Here is an 18,759-nt window from a genome sequence, read left to right as displayed (position 1 = left end):
TTCATCTACACGGTGATTCATCTTTTTCTCTATTGTATCCTTTCTCATTTTATTATTTATTCTTGGACGTGTTCCTTGACTGAGAGGGCACCTGCAAGTGTTTATCCTGGCAGCAAGGTATTGCTCGTGGAAGTTTTTACATTGCTAATGCTATTGTTTTATCAGAGCAGCTAACTTGCGCATGTTTGATCAACTTGATTCGGCCAGTTGCAAGGAAAATACCTCTCAAGCATCAAAAGGCCCTTTGGTTTAGCGGTACGGAGCTGTTAAGCACGGCGATTGTGATCTTAACTGATGGTTTTTATTGATAGGCTTGCAAGGAGCCATGGCGTTCGGGTTGGCTTTGCAGAGCAAGCGTGATTTACCAACAAAATCTAATGGTGAGACGATATTCACCACTACAACAGCTATTGTCGTTGTCAAGGTATGTCTATTTTGCGTTTTCCTACGTTCAGCAATCTTCGTATGGAGGCTCACATCAACAATGCTGGAAAAGCTCGAAGTCGTTGGGGATTATTATGCGGCTCTAAATGTAGAGGTGAGCTCCCTTTCACTATTTAGATTGGAATAAAGGGCCTCTTTTTGCGCAGGTTGGAAACGACAATAATTTGGAGCTTCATAGCCCGACAAGCTCAAGATATCAAATATAAGGAAAGACTGTTACTTCCCTATAGTTAGTGCTGACCATTTTCTTTCACAGCTCGTATTTCACAGCCTTCGACAAAAACTTCCTCAAGCCAAAGCCACGTTGACGATGAGGACTTTGGTCTTTTTGATGCTGGTAAGTCACAATCTCTGCTATCCCTAAGAAAAATTTACTCTTGTGGACAGTGGATCAGAATGACTCTTCCGACAATCACGCGGTAGAAATCCAGAGATCTCTCATACGACGAACAGAGAACGAGGATTGTCATTCAGAGAACGGTAGAAGCACAAAAGCCATAAAAGACACTGGACGATTTAGAAGCTTTTAAAGAACGTGTAATACGTGAAAGTTTGATGGAAAGAAGGATTTTGACGGAGATTGGAGGGGTTTCTTTGATAAATACAAATTTGAAGCTGGCGCACGCCTTGTTCATGCTTTCCTTTATCTTACCGAGAGTATGCAAGCCGTTTAGTTTCGTCCAGGCTCTCATCCCATGGGATCGTCTGACGTGTGGCGCATCGGTTTCCAATCCATTGGCACCTAGGTGAACATAAACTTGTAGAACAAATTGGCTTATAGAGAACATAATTCTGCCAGCATTTTCCTTGCTTTTTCTTTCTTTATTCTCGTTAAAAAGCCATAGAAGAAGAAGTAACAGCCGTGCCTTGCAAAGAGCTTCAACTCTCGGCTCTACTGAGAAACGAGTGCAAAATGACGCCATCAGGGAAATCTCCCATCTCCCTGTTCTTTCTCTGTTTCGACATAAAATAGCAAGAGTTTCTTGAGAAGATGTTGCCAAATGCCCAGACACAGCACATAGACACCAGCTGATGAAGCTCAAGTTGCTGCTTTAAGACTTAGAAAAGTCTTTGAAGTTAAGAGTGCACATATCTCTCACTCTCAATATGAAGTGCTTCTGTATTTCACCAGGTTTGGATCACGTCTTATGGTGTACTGACTGCAATTGCTGTGAGTTTTTCATTTCACATCACTCCTACTTTATAGCTTTAACTTTGTATTAACTTGAAATATAAAGGTTCATTACAATTAAGTATTAGGGCTTCTATCAGCTATGAAAAGGCCATGGGACTAGGAGTTTTGCGACGTTTGACATTACCACTAAAGAGAAGAACAAAAAAGTGAAGTTGTTAAACCATTGCCACCAGCTTTGGAGAAGAAATCCACATTTGTGTTAGACATGGATAAGACATTAATCCATGCCCACAACGCCACAACATCCTATAAGATCTTTAATGGGAAAATTATTCCACTGTAGTGTTACCTTATGGCAAAGAGGCTAGGCATGGATGATTTTCTAAAAGAGATGAATAAAATATATGAGATCATGGTTTTTACTTGGGTAATGAAGCCATATGTGGATAAGATTTTGGATAAGCTTGACTTGGCTAAGAATCTTTTTGTCTATCGTCTGTACAGAGATTTATATTCATCCAAAGAAGTTGAAGGGAAAAAAAATTGTGAAATATCTCTCAAGATCAGGGTGGGACTTCAAACATATAATGATTGTGGACAATAAGCTAGAGTCCTTTTGCTTGTAGCCAAATAATAGAATTCTCATCCATGCATTCAAAAACAGAAAAAAAGCATAAGTATTATGAATTGAAGATGACAGGCATTGTTTTCCTCACGAAAACAATGTCCAATAATCATAATTAAAAAAGCATAACTTGGAAGGAAAATGGCTGATATGTTTTGATCGATCCATCGAATTGCTGATGATTTGTTTTGGCTTGGCAGGAACAGCAGCAAGTGGGATATCAAGGAGCTGCCGCTACACCAGAGGCTCGCCATGGTAAAGCTTTGTCCTCAAGACAGCAATGAAAGTTCTTGAGTCTGGTGCCAAGCTTTCCTCCTGCAGCATGTGAGAGGAAACCTCCAAGGCCGCTATCCTCTTTGTTTTCCACGAATGCCAGAACCAAAGCAGTCCACAGCACCACGTCGCATCTTCTCAAAGACCCGAGTAGCGTCCACCATGCTCCTGCACTTCGTGTACAAGTTGATGAGGATGCTCCCAACAAATAGGTTCGCAGGGACCTTTCCTCCAAGTAGTTTGTGAAGTGCCATGCCTCTTTCCAAATTGACCACCTTGATAAGTTTTCCCTGCAGAAGTTCTGCACTTTCTCTAGCTGCCAGACTCGTGCAGGCAATGGCTGCCACGAGGAATGTCCGAGCATCCAGCTCACCACCTCTAGTGCGTTGCATCAGAGAAAAGAGCTCGAGAGCCACTTCGCCTTGATTGCTCTCCGGTTCATAACGTTCCAAGATGACACACTGCGGTCTTGGATTCTGTCAAAAGCCTGTGGAGCATCTTCCAGAGATCCACAGTTGACGTAAAAGTCGAGTAGCATGCTTGCCAGAAACCGGTTAGACTCGAGGCAGAGAGCCCACTTTCACCATTTATCCAGCCACCTCTCTGTCGTCTTCTCCCGCTGCCAAGACGGCGCAGGCACCAAGAACAGCCAAAGCCTTGATCCGGCATGGTGGGGAAAACTTCCAGTGCCACGCACTCGTTAAAGCCACTCAAAAGAGAAAATGGGCTTGATCGATCTTGGTAACCCGGTAACGAGACGCTCCACTCCCACAAGCCTGGGAGCCTACTCGTTAGCGTCACCTTGCCCCGTGATCCAAATGGAAAGGCTCAGTAATTCTCCAGCATACCAAGGGTGGCGCGGATCTATATCCTACCCCAGAGCTGGGGTAGGATAGACTCTCCAGGGCTCGGCCGTGTCCCCGTACTGCTTGAAGCGCGCTCCCTTCCAAATGCGCCATAGCCCCGATTTTGAGTCTCCGTTGTATGCCAAGGATCGCGATACCGTGGACCGCCAGGATCCAGGCACTGATTCAAGCGGGGAGAATGGAGGAGGCCCGCTTCACCTTCCACCGAATGCCCAGCTGGGACGTGGTGACGTGGAACATGATAATCTCCAGTCATGCCCAGACTGGGGATGTGGCAGCGGCGAAGCGACTGTTCGATTCCATGCCCGAGCGTAGCTTTGTTTCGTGGAACACCATGGCCGCCGCGTACGTGCGCAATAGCGATCCCCACAGCACGAAAGGAACCTTCGATCGGATGCCTCTGTGGAACATGGTGGCCTGGAACACGCTTATCACCGCATATGCCCAGGTAGGGCATTTCCAAACATGTTTACAGATCTTCTACTCTATGCCCCATTGGGATGTTTTCTCTTGTAATTACGTCATCACCGCTCTATCAAATCTTGAGAACCTTAGTGCCGCGATATCGCTCTTTGATTCCATGCCCCTCAGGAACGTATACACGTGGAATCTTATGCTTGCGGCATATGCCCAGAGGAGGCAAATTGTTTGTGCGTGTCTTTTCTTCTCGAAGATGCCAGAGCCCAATGTGGTGTCGTGGAACGAGATACTTGGAATGTACACCGAGTCCCAAAAGCTTACAGAGGCACGCATGGTGTTCGATTCCATTCCACGCCCAGATGCCGTGTCGTGGACAATCCTGTCCAGGGCATATTCCCTGTCCGGGCATCTTGAGGGCGCGACAGAGGTGTTTGCAAAGATGCCGCGTCACGATTCCGGAGCTTGCACGGGCATCATTGGCGCATTCTTGCAGTACGGCATATACGGCAAAGCCCATGGCATCTTCTCCGAGATGCCACACCGCAGCATCACGTCCTGGAATGCCGTTTTAGTGGCGGCATGCTCGGGTTATGGAGATTCCAGGGCAGTTTTTACCAGGATGCCAATGTGGAATCTGTCAAGCAAGACCGCAATGCTCCAGGCGCTTGCCCAGAGCGGCTGCTTGGACGAGGCCGAGAAGATTTTCCATTCCATGGCTTCTTCCACTGTGAATGTGGATATGGTGTGCTGGACTTCAATGATAATCGCCTATTCCATCCATGGTTCCATTGATAGAGCGAGAGACATCTTCGATCTAATGCCAAGGCGCGATTGCGTGTGCTGGAACGCAATGGTTGGAGCATATGCCCAAAACGGGCATCTCGCACTCGCTCAAGAAGCCCTGGAGAAGATGCCCGAGAGGGAGGCAATGTCGTGGACGGCGACGATTGCCGCACACGCGCAGAGGGGCTACGTGGCAGAATCTTGTCGGCTGTTCGATCTGGCTGTCCAGAAGGGAGGTGGAGACGATGCAGTGCTGTGGACGGCCCTGATTGCGTCCTACGCTCTCAACGGCTGTGCCAGGGCGACCGTCGATACGCTCAGGGCAATGCTCCACCACGGCATCCCAGCCGACCACGTGGTCTTCAACAGCCTTCTCTTTAGCTGTGGCCATAGCGGGCTGGTAGCATTGGCGCGGGAGAGCTTTGTGTCCATGAGACACGATCACTCGCTGGAGCCAGGGCTCGATCACTACACGCGAATGCTGGGGATTCTTGCGCGTGCTGGGCAAATCGAAGAAGCACTAGATCTCCTCCAAGCAATGCCCTACCGCCCAAACGATGTAACGTGGACTACATTCTTGAGCGCGTGTGGGGCGGGTCAGTTGGATCCAGCGAGCTCCATTCACTATGTGTTGCTTACCAATAGCATTGCGCCCTAAATGATATGAAACCTGTGGACGATGAACTCACTTATGGTGGTATGTGATTGATTTCAAGGTTGTCAAATTTTGTGTAGATCAAAGTAAGAAGGAAGGCAAGCATTATACCTCATCGTTAGTTTTCGTGAAGTATGGTCCAAGATATAAGAATCAAGCACTTTTGACTCGAACTAAACACAAGCTGTGTCGTTTCTATATATTTCATATCTAAAAACTATATATTTCATTTTATGTCACAGCAACTGGAGTGCAGATGATTGTGTGCCATCAAATAGAAATTTATTTAACATAGGAGTGCAATATACACATACATACATATATACATACATATATATATGTATGTATATCAGTATATATACATATATACATATACATACATACATACATACATACATACATACATACATATATACATACATATATATATACATACATATATACATATATATATATACATATATACATATATATATATATACATATATATATATATATACATATATATATATATATATAGATATACATATACATACATATATATATATACATATATGTATAGCTTGTCAATGATTGGCTGGGCACCCATATGGCACAACTATATAACAATGTGGTGTTGACCTTGGCCTAATAGTGCTCCTTTTGCACATCCCATCAGTAGATGGTTGCTTGGTGGGAATATGTTTGCTCAACTACTAACTGAGGTACTTGTAAAAAGTAACCTATCCTTGATAGTGGAGTGGTGTGTGAGTAGGTTTAGTTTTCAGATTTTCTTACTAAATGATTATCATAGAGGTGACAATAAGAAATCCACTCTAGAAGTTTCATATCCCATGACTTTCAAGTTTAATGGAGCAAATCTTAAAGCCATGTTGACTTAAATGCTCCATGCTTAGTCCCACTTTAAACACTCAAAGGTACAATTGTTCTTACACTAAGGCCATATCCATTTTTATATCTCATTAGTTGTCTAAAACCACCTCTACAATGGTTTTGCCTCTCTAAGATTGGGCTATTTATCCAAATCTCAATATCACAAAGGTTCTTGATATTAGCAAGTGCAAGCTAATGACACAAGTTTCTCAAATCGGGCCAAGTATGCTCAGCAAGAAACACATAAAGTTCCTACCTTATGTTTATTCGATTTAAGACTCAACTAACTCAAGTGGAGATTAATAAAGAGTCCAGTAATACCAACCTCTTACTATCGTGGTAGTAAGGAAAGAATATTTGAAAGGATTACCTGACAGGTAACTTTCAATACTTGAAGTCACATTTATGACATAGTGTTAATTGGTAGGGATTGAAGAAAAGATATTAGGGGATGGTGTTCCACTATATATCATAGAGCATCCTAAGTATTCTAAGGTGTAATTATAGGATGACCACTAGTCTTTCAATATTTACTAGATGATAGCTTACCATGTCTGCCAAACACCCTTGCTATTATGCCTTGTTGTAAGCGACTAAATTTTCCATTCTACTTTAGTCACTTAACCACACATTCGACCACTTAAAGGAGTCTCACTCACAACCTCTGTAAGTCCTATTCTAGATTTAGGGACTTGCTAGCCCCAAGAATGGCATCCATGCCATTCAACCATTGCACTTGGTCCAAGTGCTCCATGTGTCCGATCCCATAACCGACACCCCAAGGTACCATCGACATACCAGCCCGTTACGCTAAGGCTATGCTCATTCACCTTGGTCACATCGGTGGTTTAACACCATCTGCATCGCAGTCCTATCTCTCAAGGATTGGGCCATCCATCCATGAGTGACCATCTTAGATCCACTCTTTAACATCCTTAAAATGCCCACAGACATGGGGAACAACCTTCCCTAATATCCCATTTACAGTCCCCACCAAGTCCCTTTTTTTGTCCATGGTGTAAGCTCTTGAGTTTGGACTTCCCGGGAGGTCACCCAGCCCAGTACTATTCAAACCCAAGGACGCTTAACCCCAACTATCCCAAGACCCTTGACCGATTGGAAAAGGGGGTGCACTCTTATTCATGGGCCCTTTCCCTCTATATTTGAACCCCTATGGATCGTCTCTCGAATCGTTCCCTTTGGTTGCTTACAATCCACCACACTTCCCTGCAAGTTCACGCCCTCGTGAACGGAAGCTAAGAGCCGCAGCTCTCCCGAGAGCCCCGCTCTCTTGACACCCTACCCCTCGGGTCGAGCCCAGCGGAGCAAACTGGACCAGCCCCAAGGTACCATCGACATACCAGCCCATTACGCTAAGGCTATGCTCATTCACCTTGGTCACATCGGTGGTTTAACACCATCTGCATCGCAGTCCCATCTCTCAAGGATTGGGCCATCCATCCATGAGTGACCATCTTAGATCCACTCTTTAACATCCTTAAAATGCCCACAGACATGGGGAACAACCTTCCCTAATATCCCATTTACAGTCCCCACCAAGTCCCTTTTTTTGTCCATGGTGTAAGCTCCTGAGTTTGGACTTCCCGGGAGGTCACCCAGCCCAGTACTATTCAAACCCAAGGATGCTTAACCCCAACTATCCCAAGACCCTTGACCGATTGGAAAAGGGGGTGCACTCTTATTCATGGGCCCTTTCCTTCTATATTTGAACCCCTATGGATCGTCTCTCGAATCGTTCCCTTTGGTTGCTTACAATCCACCACGCTTCCCTACAAGTTCACGCCCTCGTGAACGGAAGCTGAGAGCCGCAGCTCTCCCGAGAGCCCCGCTCTCTTGACACCCTACCTTGAATCATTCCCTTTGGTTGCTTACAATCCACCACGCTTCCCTACAAGTTCACGCACTCGTGAACGGAAGCTAAGAGCCGCAGCTCTCCCGAGAGCCCCGCTCTCTTGACACCCTACCCTTCGGGTCGAGCCCAGCGGAGCAAACTGGACCAGCCAGATGTCAATCAACATGTGGTGCGATTCCCCTAGCCAACCAACAGAGTCGGACCCCAATCCACCACGCTTCCCTACAAGTTCACGCCCTCGTGAACGGAAGCTAAGAGCCGCAGCTCTCCCGAGAGCCCCGCTCTCTTGACACCCTACCCCTCGGGTCGAGCCCAGCGGAGCAAACTGGACCAGCCAGATGTCAATCAACATGTGGTGCGATTCCCTTAGCCAACCAACAGAGTCGGACTTGAGACCTCTCTGATACCAAATATAAGCTTCTGAGTTTAGACTTCCCGGGAGGTCACCCAACCCAGTACTATTCAAACCCAAGGACGCTTAACCCCAACTATCCCAAGACCCTTGACCGATTGGAAAAAGGGGTGCACTCTTGTTCATGGGCCCTTTCCCTCTATATTTGAACCCCTATGGATCGTTTCTCAAGTCATTCCCTTTGGTTGCTTACATATGGCCGTGTTCGCCAACATTGCCACTGGGATAAGGCCCACAAGCCCAACCACTAAGTCTCATTGTCCTCTGGGACTTCCTTACCACATGGCTGTATTATTGGTCACCACACCAAAGGACCATTCTTCTTCCTTTCCATAGTCTGGGACATTGGGATAACATTTCAAAACACGGCGGCCCTACGCGAGCCTCATGGGTACTCTCCCCACCTTCTGCCTTTGGGTGCTCTAGCCATGGGCTTAGAGCAAGGTTCCATTGAGCCACGCTAGGTGTCCAAGTAGGTAGTGCCACCCATATTTAGACTAAGAGCATTGGCCATTTGATCTCCCGGGGGAACTAGAGTCGACTCTTGAACACTTCACCAAGCTACCCCGTTTGTCAGTCCATATTCATTCTAGCCTTGGACATCCCAGTGGTTATCCCATCACCCAACACTTGGGTACAGCCTTCCTGGGCCAAACTAGCCTTTCCTGGCCAAACTGGCTCTACTGGAGTCCTCCTCTTACTATACTTTTGGAGCTCACCAAACCCCCTAGGGTCTGGGAGACGAACGCTTTGGGCTTTCACCCTTGGACTTGGACTTAGACTCGAACTTGGACTCAGGCTTAGCCTTGGTCTCGATTTCGGTCTCGGTCCTGGTCTCGGTCTCAGTCTCGACCTCAGGCTCCATCTCAGGTCCTTCTTGGGCTCCATCTCAGATTCCATCTCAGGTCCATCTTGAACTCCATCTCAGACTCCAACTCGGTCCATCTCGGACTCCATCTCGGGTCCATCTCGGACTCCATCTTGGGTCCATCTCGAGTCCATCTCAAACTCCATCTTGGACTCCATCTTGGACTCCGTCTCGGTCCATCTCGGACTCCATCTTGGACTCCATCTCGGACTCCATCTCAGATTCCATCTTGGTCCATCTCAGACTCCATCTTAGACTCCGTCTCGGTCTATCTTAGACTCCATCTTGGACTCCATCTCGTGTCATGTGATGGTCCTCTTGTGTCCCTTTTCTAAGGACTCTTTTATTGCTTGCTTCATTCTCGTTCCTTGAGCACTCTAACGGGAGTTCCACTTCCGCTCTCGACTCTTCAAGTCGGAGTTTTTAGTCCAAACGTATTACGCTCGTTTGGCTTTCACTTTGGCCACTACTACGTGGCACCATTTCGGCTCCACTTTGGGGCTTAAGGATTTGTGTTTCACACTTATGTGTTAATCTCATTCTAGTCTTAAATGCTATTTATTGAAAGTGCCTAGATCTACTCATTTGGCATATCTACAGAATGTAGAGATTGTCTTGAATACAATGGCTATGTCCAAATTCACAATCTAGGGACATTCTATATTTAATAAGTTTTGAGCTTGTTCTAGAAACTAACTCTTGGTATTAAGGGTCAATAAGGGTGAAAGCCCAAAGTATGTGTGTGTTCCTTAGAAGGGCAGGGGGGGGGGGGGAGGGCATAGGGGGGTATAAGGGGTTTCAAATGTATAGTAGGAATAGTGGGTAGGTTAGGTATAGCTAACCAACTTAAGGTATAGTCTAGCTCTTACTTACGTGCCTGTCTTTGTTTTGCATTCGGCTCGGGTTTAAGCCCAAGTCCCATACCATGCTAACTGGTGAAGTACCCATATCCTCGTGTTATGCCACTAGTATGCTAAAATAGTGTTAGACTCTGTTTGGCTCTATTTTGTGTGTTGGTTCTAGCATTGGGATGTTAGATGCTTTAGGACTATACCAAGTCACTCTGTGCTCCTGTCCCTTCGCTCCTTGGGTTAAACGTTTAGGAATTGCTTCGTGCTCCAATTCGTTTGCTCCTTGGTTCCATGCTTAGAAGTTTAGCATTGTTCCTTCATTCCATGGCCCAAGGCCCTGAAACTCAGGTTCCACTCCATTGTCCTTTGGACACATGGCATATAATATGTGGCATATGGAAGGTTTAGGTTTCGTTTCATGGTTATCCTATAGTAAATCACCATAGGATAAAAGGTAAAACCATATGTGGTACATTTGGTATCAGAAGAAGAGTCTCAATGAGTATTATCCAATGAGATTGAGCAATTAATCTTGTTGCATATGCAAAGATGAAAATGATGGTCCAAGTAGGTACATGTTTGGGTGTTATGACTTTGCATTTGTTCTTTAGGTATAAATTTTGGTTACCTTTTTGGACTAAATTGTATAAGCTTGTGCTTGGGCTCATAGGTTGGATCAGAGATGTTTGGTTTCTATGAGTTTGCACTTGGGCTCGTGAGTGAGGCACATTAGCAACTCAAAATTGCACTTTAAGCTGGCAGGATAAATGTTACACTATTAGTGGTTCCATGAGTTGTTCTATGTACCATAGGTATAAGTAAATTTCCCCTAGGTTTGCTATAAGTGGTAAATAGGCTAGTCCGTAATTGTTAAGCACGGCACTAGTGGATCCTTCCTAGGCATAATTACAAATAGATCAAACAAGACTGTAGGGATTGGTCTAATGGTTCAAGTAGTCATTATTATACTCTTTTATAAACTTTTTTTGGATTGGATTGAAGGCAATGCGAATGCAAATTTGAGGTTTGGTCAAAGATAAAACTGAAAAAAGAATCATTAGGGACGAAGGATCAACCACATAAATCATTTTTTCCTCTTGAAAAATAATTTGCAATGAAGTGTTAACTCATTGCTTGTAATGCCATAATGCCACATAACTAGGGCACCTAGAAGTGGAAGGTTAAGGGAGTACCCATAAGGTTTTCTTAGGGCCATAATATTTAGAAATATCATCCCAAACTCTTGGACTATAGAAAAGAAGAAGAACAATGTTTTTGTGTAGTGACCAAGGGTATGGTCATATGGTGAGGAAGTCCTAAAAATTAATAGGACTTGGTGGTTAAGCCTTTATGTGGTGGTGTTGGCGAGTACTACAGTGAATAGAGAGGGATTTAGTGGGGACCAAAGAAGGGATATTAAGGGAGGGTGTTTCTTATGTCTTTGGGCATTTTAAAGATGCTAAAGTGTGATTATAGGATATCCACTCATGGATTGATAGCCCAATCTTTGAGAGATAGGGTTATGGTATGGGTGGTTTTAGACTACTAATTAAATAAAGGTGAATAGACATGGCCTTAGTGCAATGGGTTAATATGTTAGTGGTATTTTTGGGTGTCTATTGTGTGATTGGACATGTGGAGCACTTGGACCAAGTGCAAAAGCAAAATGTATAGACGTCATTTACGGGGCTAGCAAGTCCCTAAGCCGAGAATAATATTTATGAAGGTTGTAAGTGAGACTTCTCCAAGTGGTCAAAAGTGTGGTTAAATAACTAAAGTAGAATGAAAAAATTAGTTATTTACATCTCACTCTCTCGACACTTTACCCTTTGAGTTAAATCTAGCCAGAGCAAACTAGACTGTCATATGTCAATCTTAATATGTTATATGTTTCTCTATTCAAGATTGCCCTAATACTAAATATAAGTTCCTCAAATACCAACTTTTATTGAAAGCCATCCTTTTGAACATGTGAGAACTACTTCCCTAATATTAATAGCCTTACCTCATAGCATGCTTCAAAACCATGATCTTGTTACACTTGTCTTGAATTATATACATGCTTATAAACCATTTATACTCGACTTCCTAGATACTAGTTTATTCAAAATTTATAATGGGAACATTTAGGGGACCACACCCTTTAGTTTATTAAGACCTCTCCCTTCAAAAGCTTCTTACTTGCTATTTGGTTTAATATGGACACTTTTATACTCTAGACTTTATAATACTATATTTGTAAGTATCAAACCCTCGAGCTTACACTTGATTCCCCACTCAATTTATATAGCCATTTTTTGTTATATCCCTTGGTTTTTATAGTTTGATTATATCCCTTTACTGCTTACTCTAGCTCCATATGTTTTTTTTGCTTATTTTTCTCTATGCTAGGGTATCTTTGCACTTTCTACTCATGTCTTAGTGAGTATTCTTAAACATAAACCTACTCAATAACTCAAAAAGTGGTTTCTCAATTTAGATATACTTAATTTTATAGTCTTACACACAAAGATTAATATTGCTACTCATAGGCCCCATTGCTTGTTATGTTGAAATCATTTTTTCATCATCCGCTCTAGATAGATAAACTTTCTATATATTTAATTTTCCTTAACCTTAAACTTTGAATAGCACTTTTTATTCATTATTCTTTAGGGATTTAATCCTTGGGCCTTATTAAAAGCCCTCATGGTACTAAACAACACTTGGTGCTTTAAGGTGTTTATATGTTTCAATAATAAACTTTTTAGACAATGAATATTTCCTTCTACAATAATAACTCACTATATCATAATATTAGTAACTTATTCCTCAAGAAATATATTTAATTTCATTTTTATCGTAATAAGAAGTCTTGAGAAATTAATTTTCATTATTCCTAACAATGTTATCAAACTAGTGCTTAGTTACTCTAGTGCACTTGAATCTGGAGCCAAACTCTAAGCCCATTATACTATGAAATAAACCCTTTATCAGCACTAACTCTTTATATCTAACTCTTATATGCAAAATGGTGTCAAACATTGTCTACTACAATCTCGATATACCAGTGGCCTAATGTGATGAGGAGGGTACCCCACTGACTAAAGCAGTATGGAGTTTAGGCTTAAACCCAAGCTAAATATAGAACAAGGAGCGACATATCCCAAAAGGAGCTAAACGAATATCTCAAGTAGTTGGCAATACTTCCAACTAATATCTCTATTGTATATTTAAAACCTCTATAGTGCAAACTGTTAGAAAAACAACTCTAAAAGTTAATTTAAAGCACACTTTCTGGAAAATACATCAACTTAAATAAATAGAGGAACTACCTCTTCTCTACATCTAAAGGCATTTATACTTAGATACCCTTTGGCCATCACTAACAAGGAAATGATTAATAAAATTAGTTACCCTTGCTACTCTGACTTACAAAGGAATGATCCTATTCTCCTATAAGGATATAGAGAGAGATCTAGATGCTTAACTCTCCTGAGTATAAATCAACTTTGTTGGGAAGATTTAGACAACTATTATAAATTAGCAGATGAAATTGTTTATATAACCATACCCTTTTTAAAATATAGGTCAACGAGAGAGAGGCGGGGACTTATGATCAACCTATAATAATTATACCCATGATTATAAATGGAACCCATGCACTAAAGTGCCACTGTCAACTTATCAAAACTGTCCCAAAACTAATGAACAAAAGAAAGTATTTGATAAAAATGTATTACTTGACATAAGAAAGATTTTGAGTTTGTGATGGAGGTATGGAGAGCTTGAATCAGAGAGGTTGGGAGAAAACCCTCATCTCCCAACATCACCTGAAGGAAATAATATCCAAATTTATTAGAACCAACCATAGCAAAATCAACAAAATAGAATGAATGTCACAAAGATAATAAACACCCAACTATCATAGTAACTAGTCTAAACCATCATAAAAGATTAATCATCCCATTCATAAAGAGACACATAATCATTGTCGAAGAAATAATCTACAATCCTAAAAAATAGCAAATCATTCAATATTAACAATAATTAAGCAAAATTGTTGATAAGAATAATTAATTATCCTAGATGATAGTCAATCATCACCAATGATTACTAAATGCAAACACCAACTTGAACATCAAAACTAATGAAAAAGCCTATAGCTAAGTTTCGTATAACAATAATTTCAAGTTTCACATCAATTAACTTTAATGTCAAAGAAAGAAGAAATCTGGGTATGATCCACATTATCTTTGTCAACATATTAATAAGCTGTATTGCATAATACAAGAGCTAATGAAGATTATATTTGCATTAATCTATAAGCTAAACATGACAAAGCTATAGTTAATAAATTATCACTAAACCAACCCTTCATAAATTCATTTATCATGTCAAGATGTAATTCATTTTATAATAAACATAAAAAGAATCATCAATAATCAATATAGCCTCAACTTAAACCAATAAAGATCCAAAAACTTTAATATTGATTACTAACTCTTTCTTTTGCAAAGCTAACATAGTCCATAATTAAATCACTTTTCAAGGAAAAGCCAAAGCTTAATCCTTATTAAGGAATTTCATTAGAACAAGACTAACTCAACTTGCCACTCAATTAGTTTGAATTGCTAATTAAAAAAATGTATGAATATCAATGATATAAAGGTATAGCCAAATTATCAACACTATCTTCATCAAGACAAATAAAATAAAATGCCAATCTTCAATAAGGCTCAACTGATCACCAACCATCTAAATCACTATAAATGGATCAACTTCCTTAGTATGCCTATGAAGAAATATCTCTTCCCACTCCAATCTCAATGTTAACAATATTAATATCAAGATGTCACCTTAATGCTATTAACACAAGAATAAAGCTAGAAGAATGCAAGAATGAATCACCAACTAAAACTTTCTAGTAACCAAGCTAACCAAAGCCAAGATGCCTCATTTAATATCCAAGACTAATCCTTTAACAATACTCAGTTACAAATAATATATCATCAAGGAGTGAATCACCATATTTAAGATTTAATACAATCCAATATTACAAACTAAATGTAACCAAAAAATATCAACGATGGTCAAAATAATATGCTAATATGGAAAAACCATAAAATTTTAAAAACACAATCCTCTACAATACCATTTGATAAGTAAATCTAAATTATTATTAAGTTAAGTAAAGTGTTAATATTTTTTAACAAAATCTATAAGTAATCACTAGTTATAAAGTAACAAATAATCACTTTTCAACACGCCCTCACAAGACCTAAACACCAAACTCATATTATTGAGTCTTATACTTGTCCAACAGAAAGATAACACCCCAAGTATAAAATAAAAAATCATGGATAAATATGGATAAAATGACTATTTGAATCGAATCAAACAATAATAAACCCACTATCACATATAGTTAATAGCTCTAAGCATCTGTAGCACACTTTATCTCTCTCCCCTTAAGCCAACTGGAAAAGGGGCAATTGCTTGATGAGAGAGCCCTTAATAGCTCCAGTTTAGGGAACCCTAAACCCTAAACCCTAAACCGGGTGGGGGGTAGCTATTTTATCCCTATTTATCCTCCAAGGTTCCAAGGATCCACGGTGACAGTATATCTAAATCTCATCCCATGATCACATGCGCTACACTCACCGCCCCTTCAGAGATGTCAATGTCCTCATTGACTATTGACTAGCAACCCCTACTAAGCCAAGGGGAACCAGCACTTCCATTTCCGCACGGAATCTACCAATCCATGTGAGGTAACTAGTCATCCACCCGTACCGCAGTCCCACGGTGGATACCTTTGTCCATGGATACTCCACACAAGAGGAAGGACGTACGCATGGATGCCTTTGTCCGTGGATACTCCACACAAGAGGAAGGACGTACGCATGGATGCCCAATACATACGATTTCAAATTTAGAGGTAGGAATATACCTTGCTCAAGGGTATATTATATATATATTTTTAAGTAGCCACTAATCAATGGGAATCGAACCCGTGCCATTTGCTCCGATACCAATTGTAGCACACCTTATCTCTCTCCCCTTAAACCAACTGGAAAAGGGGCAATTGCTTGATGAGAGAGCCTTTAGTGGCTATTTTATCCCCATTTATCCCCCACGGTTCCAAGGATCCACGGTGACAGTATATCCAAATCTCATCCCATGATCACATGCGTTACAGCATCACTGAAAAGGTTAGCCATACATGATTAATACTAAGCCGAACTAAAATGAAAACCATAAGATGGACTCATATGGTGCACAACCAGCTAATGGATAAAGCTATAGTATAGGTATTAATACTTTAACTATTTATAGTTAAATTGAACATTACCGTCCTTAGTTGAAGTATAAAACCACCAATACTAAATCAAGATCAGTGAAAGTTTACTACTCTTATAAAGTTTAACAAAATACAATATGCAACCTACCATAAAGTATTACATTACAGAAGAAAGGCATAAAGGTCATCTTTTTACAAAAACACAATAGCCACTTTTTTATGCCAACTCTAAATTCTATCCAGCTTAATTGCCTTAGCCCCAAAAATTAGCATCTCTTTCAAGCTGCATAATTCAAACTACTTACTAAAGTCTAATTTAACTGAAGACCTCTTCACTAGTTTGTATTGGCTTATAAAAATGAAATGGTTTTCAGGTAAAATAATCAATAGATTAGTAATTGGAAAAATATAAAAAAAAATTATAAAAAGATTTTCCATCCAAGAGAAAGAATATCTCTCAATCCAAGAATACAAATTCTTAAAACTCAACCATCTTTCTCCTACTTATAACTTCACATAGATTCACCTCAATATAACTTCTCATGTCTCAACAGTATGCTTAAGTATCTAACAACAAGCTTATATATCCACCAATGATATTCACAAATGCTAATGAATACTCTAGACTTAATCATGAAGAACATATATTTAAATATCTATATTGCACTTACACTCTTCTTTAATCACATTCAAGATCCAATATAAAGCTAAAAAATTAACATGAAAAATGACATGAAAAATTAAGCTTTAAGAAAAACTTCGTATCATTCAAAATAATAATATCACTTCCACTAACATAAGTGTTACTAATGTGAATGCCTTAACTACACACGTTCTCCATCTAACAATCTACTCTTAAGTGTTAACATATTCACTAATAAATTATAGTAAATGAATGCTATAACTTCTCTAAAAAACCTTAATAAGCAAATATCCAAGAAGCCAAGGTACCAATGCTATCTTAGCATAAAATGGATCACCATCAACCTCTCTCTATGAGAAATACACGCTTTGGGGTTTCACCCTAATCCCATGAGTTAGTCACTAGAATAATCATTAAAACTTACTAAATATGAAATAGCATTAAATTGTAAATTTTAACATAGAAGCAATAATATTATGTTTAGGACAATCTCTACATTCTATAAATATTCCTAAGTAACAAATCTAGAAACTTTTCATAAATAGCTAATGGGACCAAAACAAAACCTACATATGGCAAGGATGTCTAGAAGACATAGTAAGATATTATGTAATGATATTAAGACTAGACCTTAATACACAAGGGTTCATATCACTAGCCAGTGCAAAACACAACTAAGTGAGAACTCTTTATTTAATAGCCCTAGAATATTTAGCATCCCAATATTAGGACCAACATGCAAAACAAAGCTAAATAGAGTTTAGTATTATTTTAGCATATTGGTATTCTATGGGTACTTCACCAACTAGCATGGTTTGGAGCTTGGACTTTAACTCAAGCTAGATGTAAAACAAATACAAGTATGCCAACAAAGAGCTAGATTATGTGTTAGATTGGTTAGTCATGCATGAATTACTCACTATCCTTACTATATATTAGGAATCCCTTATAGCCCCCTCTCAAAAACACATTCTTTATCCCAAGAAGTTAGTCTCTATGATAATCATGAAAACTTACTAAATATAGAAATGGTGCTAGATTGTGAATCTGGGCATGAGAACAACAACATTGTATTCATGATAATCTCTACATTCCGTAAATATGCTTGACTAACAAATCTAGACACTATCTATAAATAGCCAATGGGACCAAATGGAATTAATACAGATAGCAAGGGTGTCGTGGCAGACACGGTAAGCTATCATGTAATGAGTTTTAAGGGACCAAGTTATAAGCCATAAATTTTACTTTTCCAATTTGTCAGCTTATCTTATCTATCCGACCAAAGTTGGTTCCTTACATCCTGATTATCATCACCCCCCCCCCCCCCCCCGCCCCCCATGGTTACTATTACAAATATGACTATAGGTATTAAAAATTATCTATTAGCAAGTCATTTTGAATATTCTTTCCTTAACAAAAGGTTGGTATTGCTTGACCCTTTATCAGTCTTCATCTAAATTAGTTGAGAAACTAGTCAATATATATGCACTTAGAGTGGAAGGGCATTAAAGAAGGAAAGTTATCATTTACTTAAATATATTTGATATGGTGATAAGAAGCTTATGTTATTTGCTTGCATTTACTAGTGTTAGGACCTTTGCAATATTGAGCTTATGTAAGGAACCAACTCCCTAAAGTATCGTAACGATAAAAAATTTATCAAATAAGACCGAGTCCAAGATCGAGTTTAAGACCAAGTTTGAAATTGACTCTGAGTTCGAGATCCAAGATTGGGTTTGAGACCAAGTCTGA

At 40.3% G+C, this 18,759-nt stretch overlaps 1 protein-coding gene and 1 long non-coding RNA gene across 2 annotated transcripts; both read left to right on the top strand.

Moving 5' to 3' along the window:
• The first annotated feature begins 515 nt into the window (after window positions 1-515).
• On the top strand, window positions 516-1,004 carry LOC112341999. The gene is made up of 3 exons (XR_002990786.1): window positions 516-538; window positions 591-781; window positions 832-1,004. It is a non-coding gene; the product is annotated as an uncharacterized LOC112341999 (long non-coding RNA).
• A 3,090-nt stretch (window positions 1,005-4,094) lies between these two features.
• On the top strand, window positions 4,095-5,204 carry LOC112341991 (pentatricopeptide repeat-containing protein At2g45350, chloroplastic-like). The gene has a single exon (XM_024663069.1). It carries the CDS (start codon window positions 4,095-4,097, stop codon window positions 5,202-5,204), a length of 1,110 nt encoding a protein of 369 aa, XP_024518837.1.
• The last annotated feature ends 13,555 nt before the right edge of the window (window positions 5,205-18,759 follow it).

The sequence above is a fragment of the Selaginella moellendorffii genome, unplaced genomic scaffold (genome assembly GCF_000143415.4).
Source record: "Selaginella moellendorffii unplaced genomic scaffold, v1.0 SELMOscaffold_96, whole genome shotgun sequence".
NCBI classification, from domain to species: domain Eukaryota; kingdom Viridiplantae; phylum Streptophyta; class Lycopodiopsida; order Selaginellales; family Selaginellaceae; genus Selaginella; species Selaginella moellendorffii.
This window is presented reverse-complemented; position numbering and strand designations above follow the sequence as displayed.

What these genes read in the sequence shown, in the direction of transcription:
- LOC112341991 (XM_024663069.1), top strand. Translation starts at nt 4,095, where the DNA reads ATGGTGTTCGATTCCATTCCACGCCCAGATGCCGTGTCGTGGACAATC.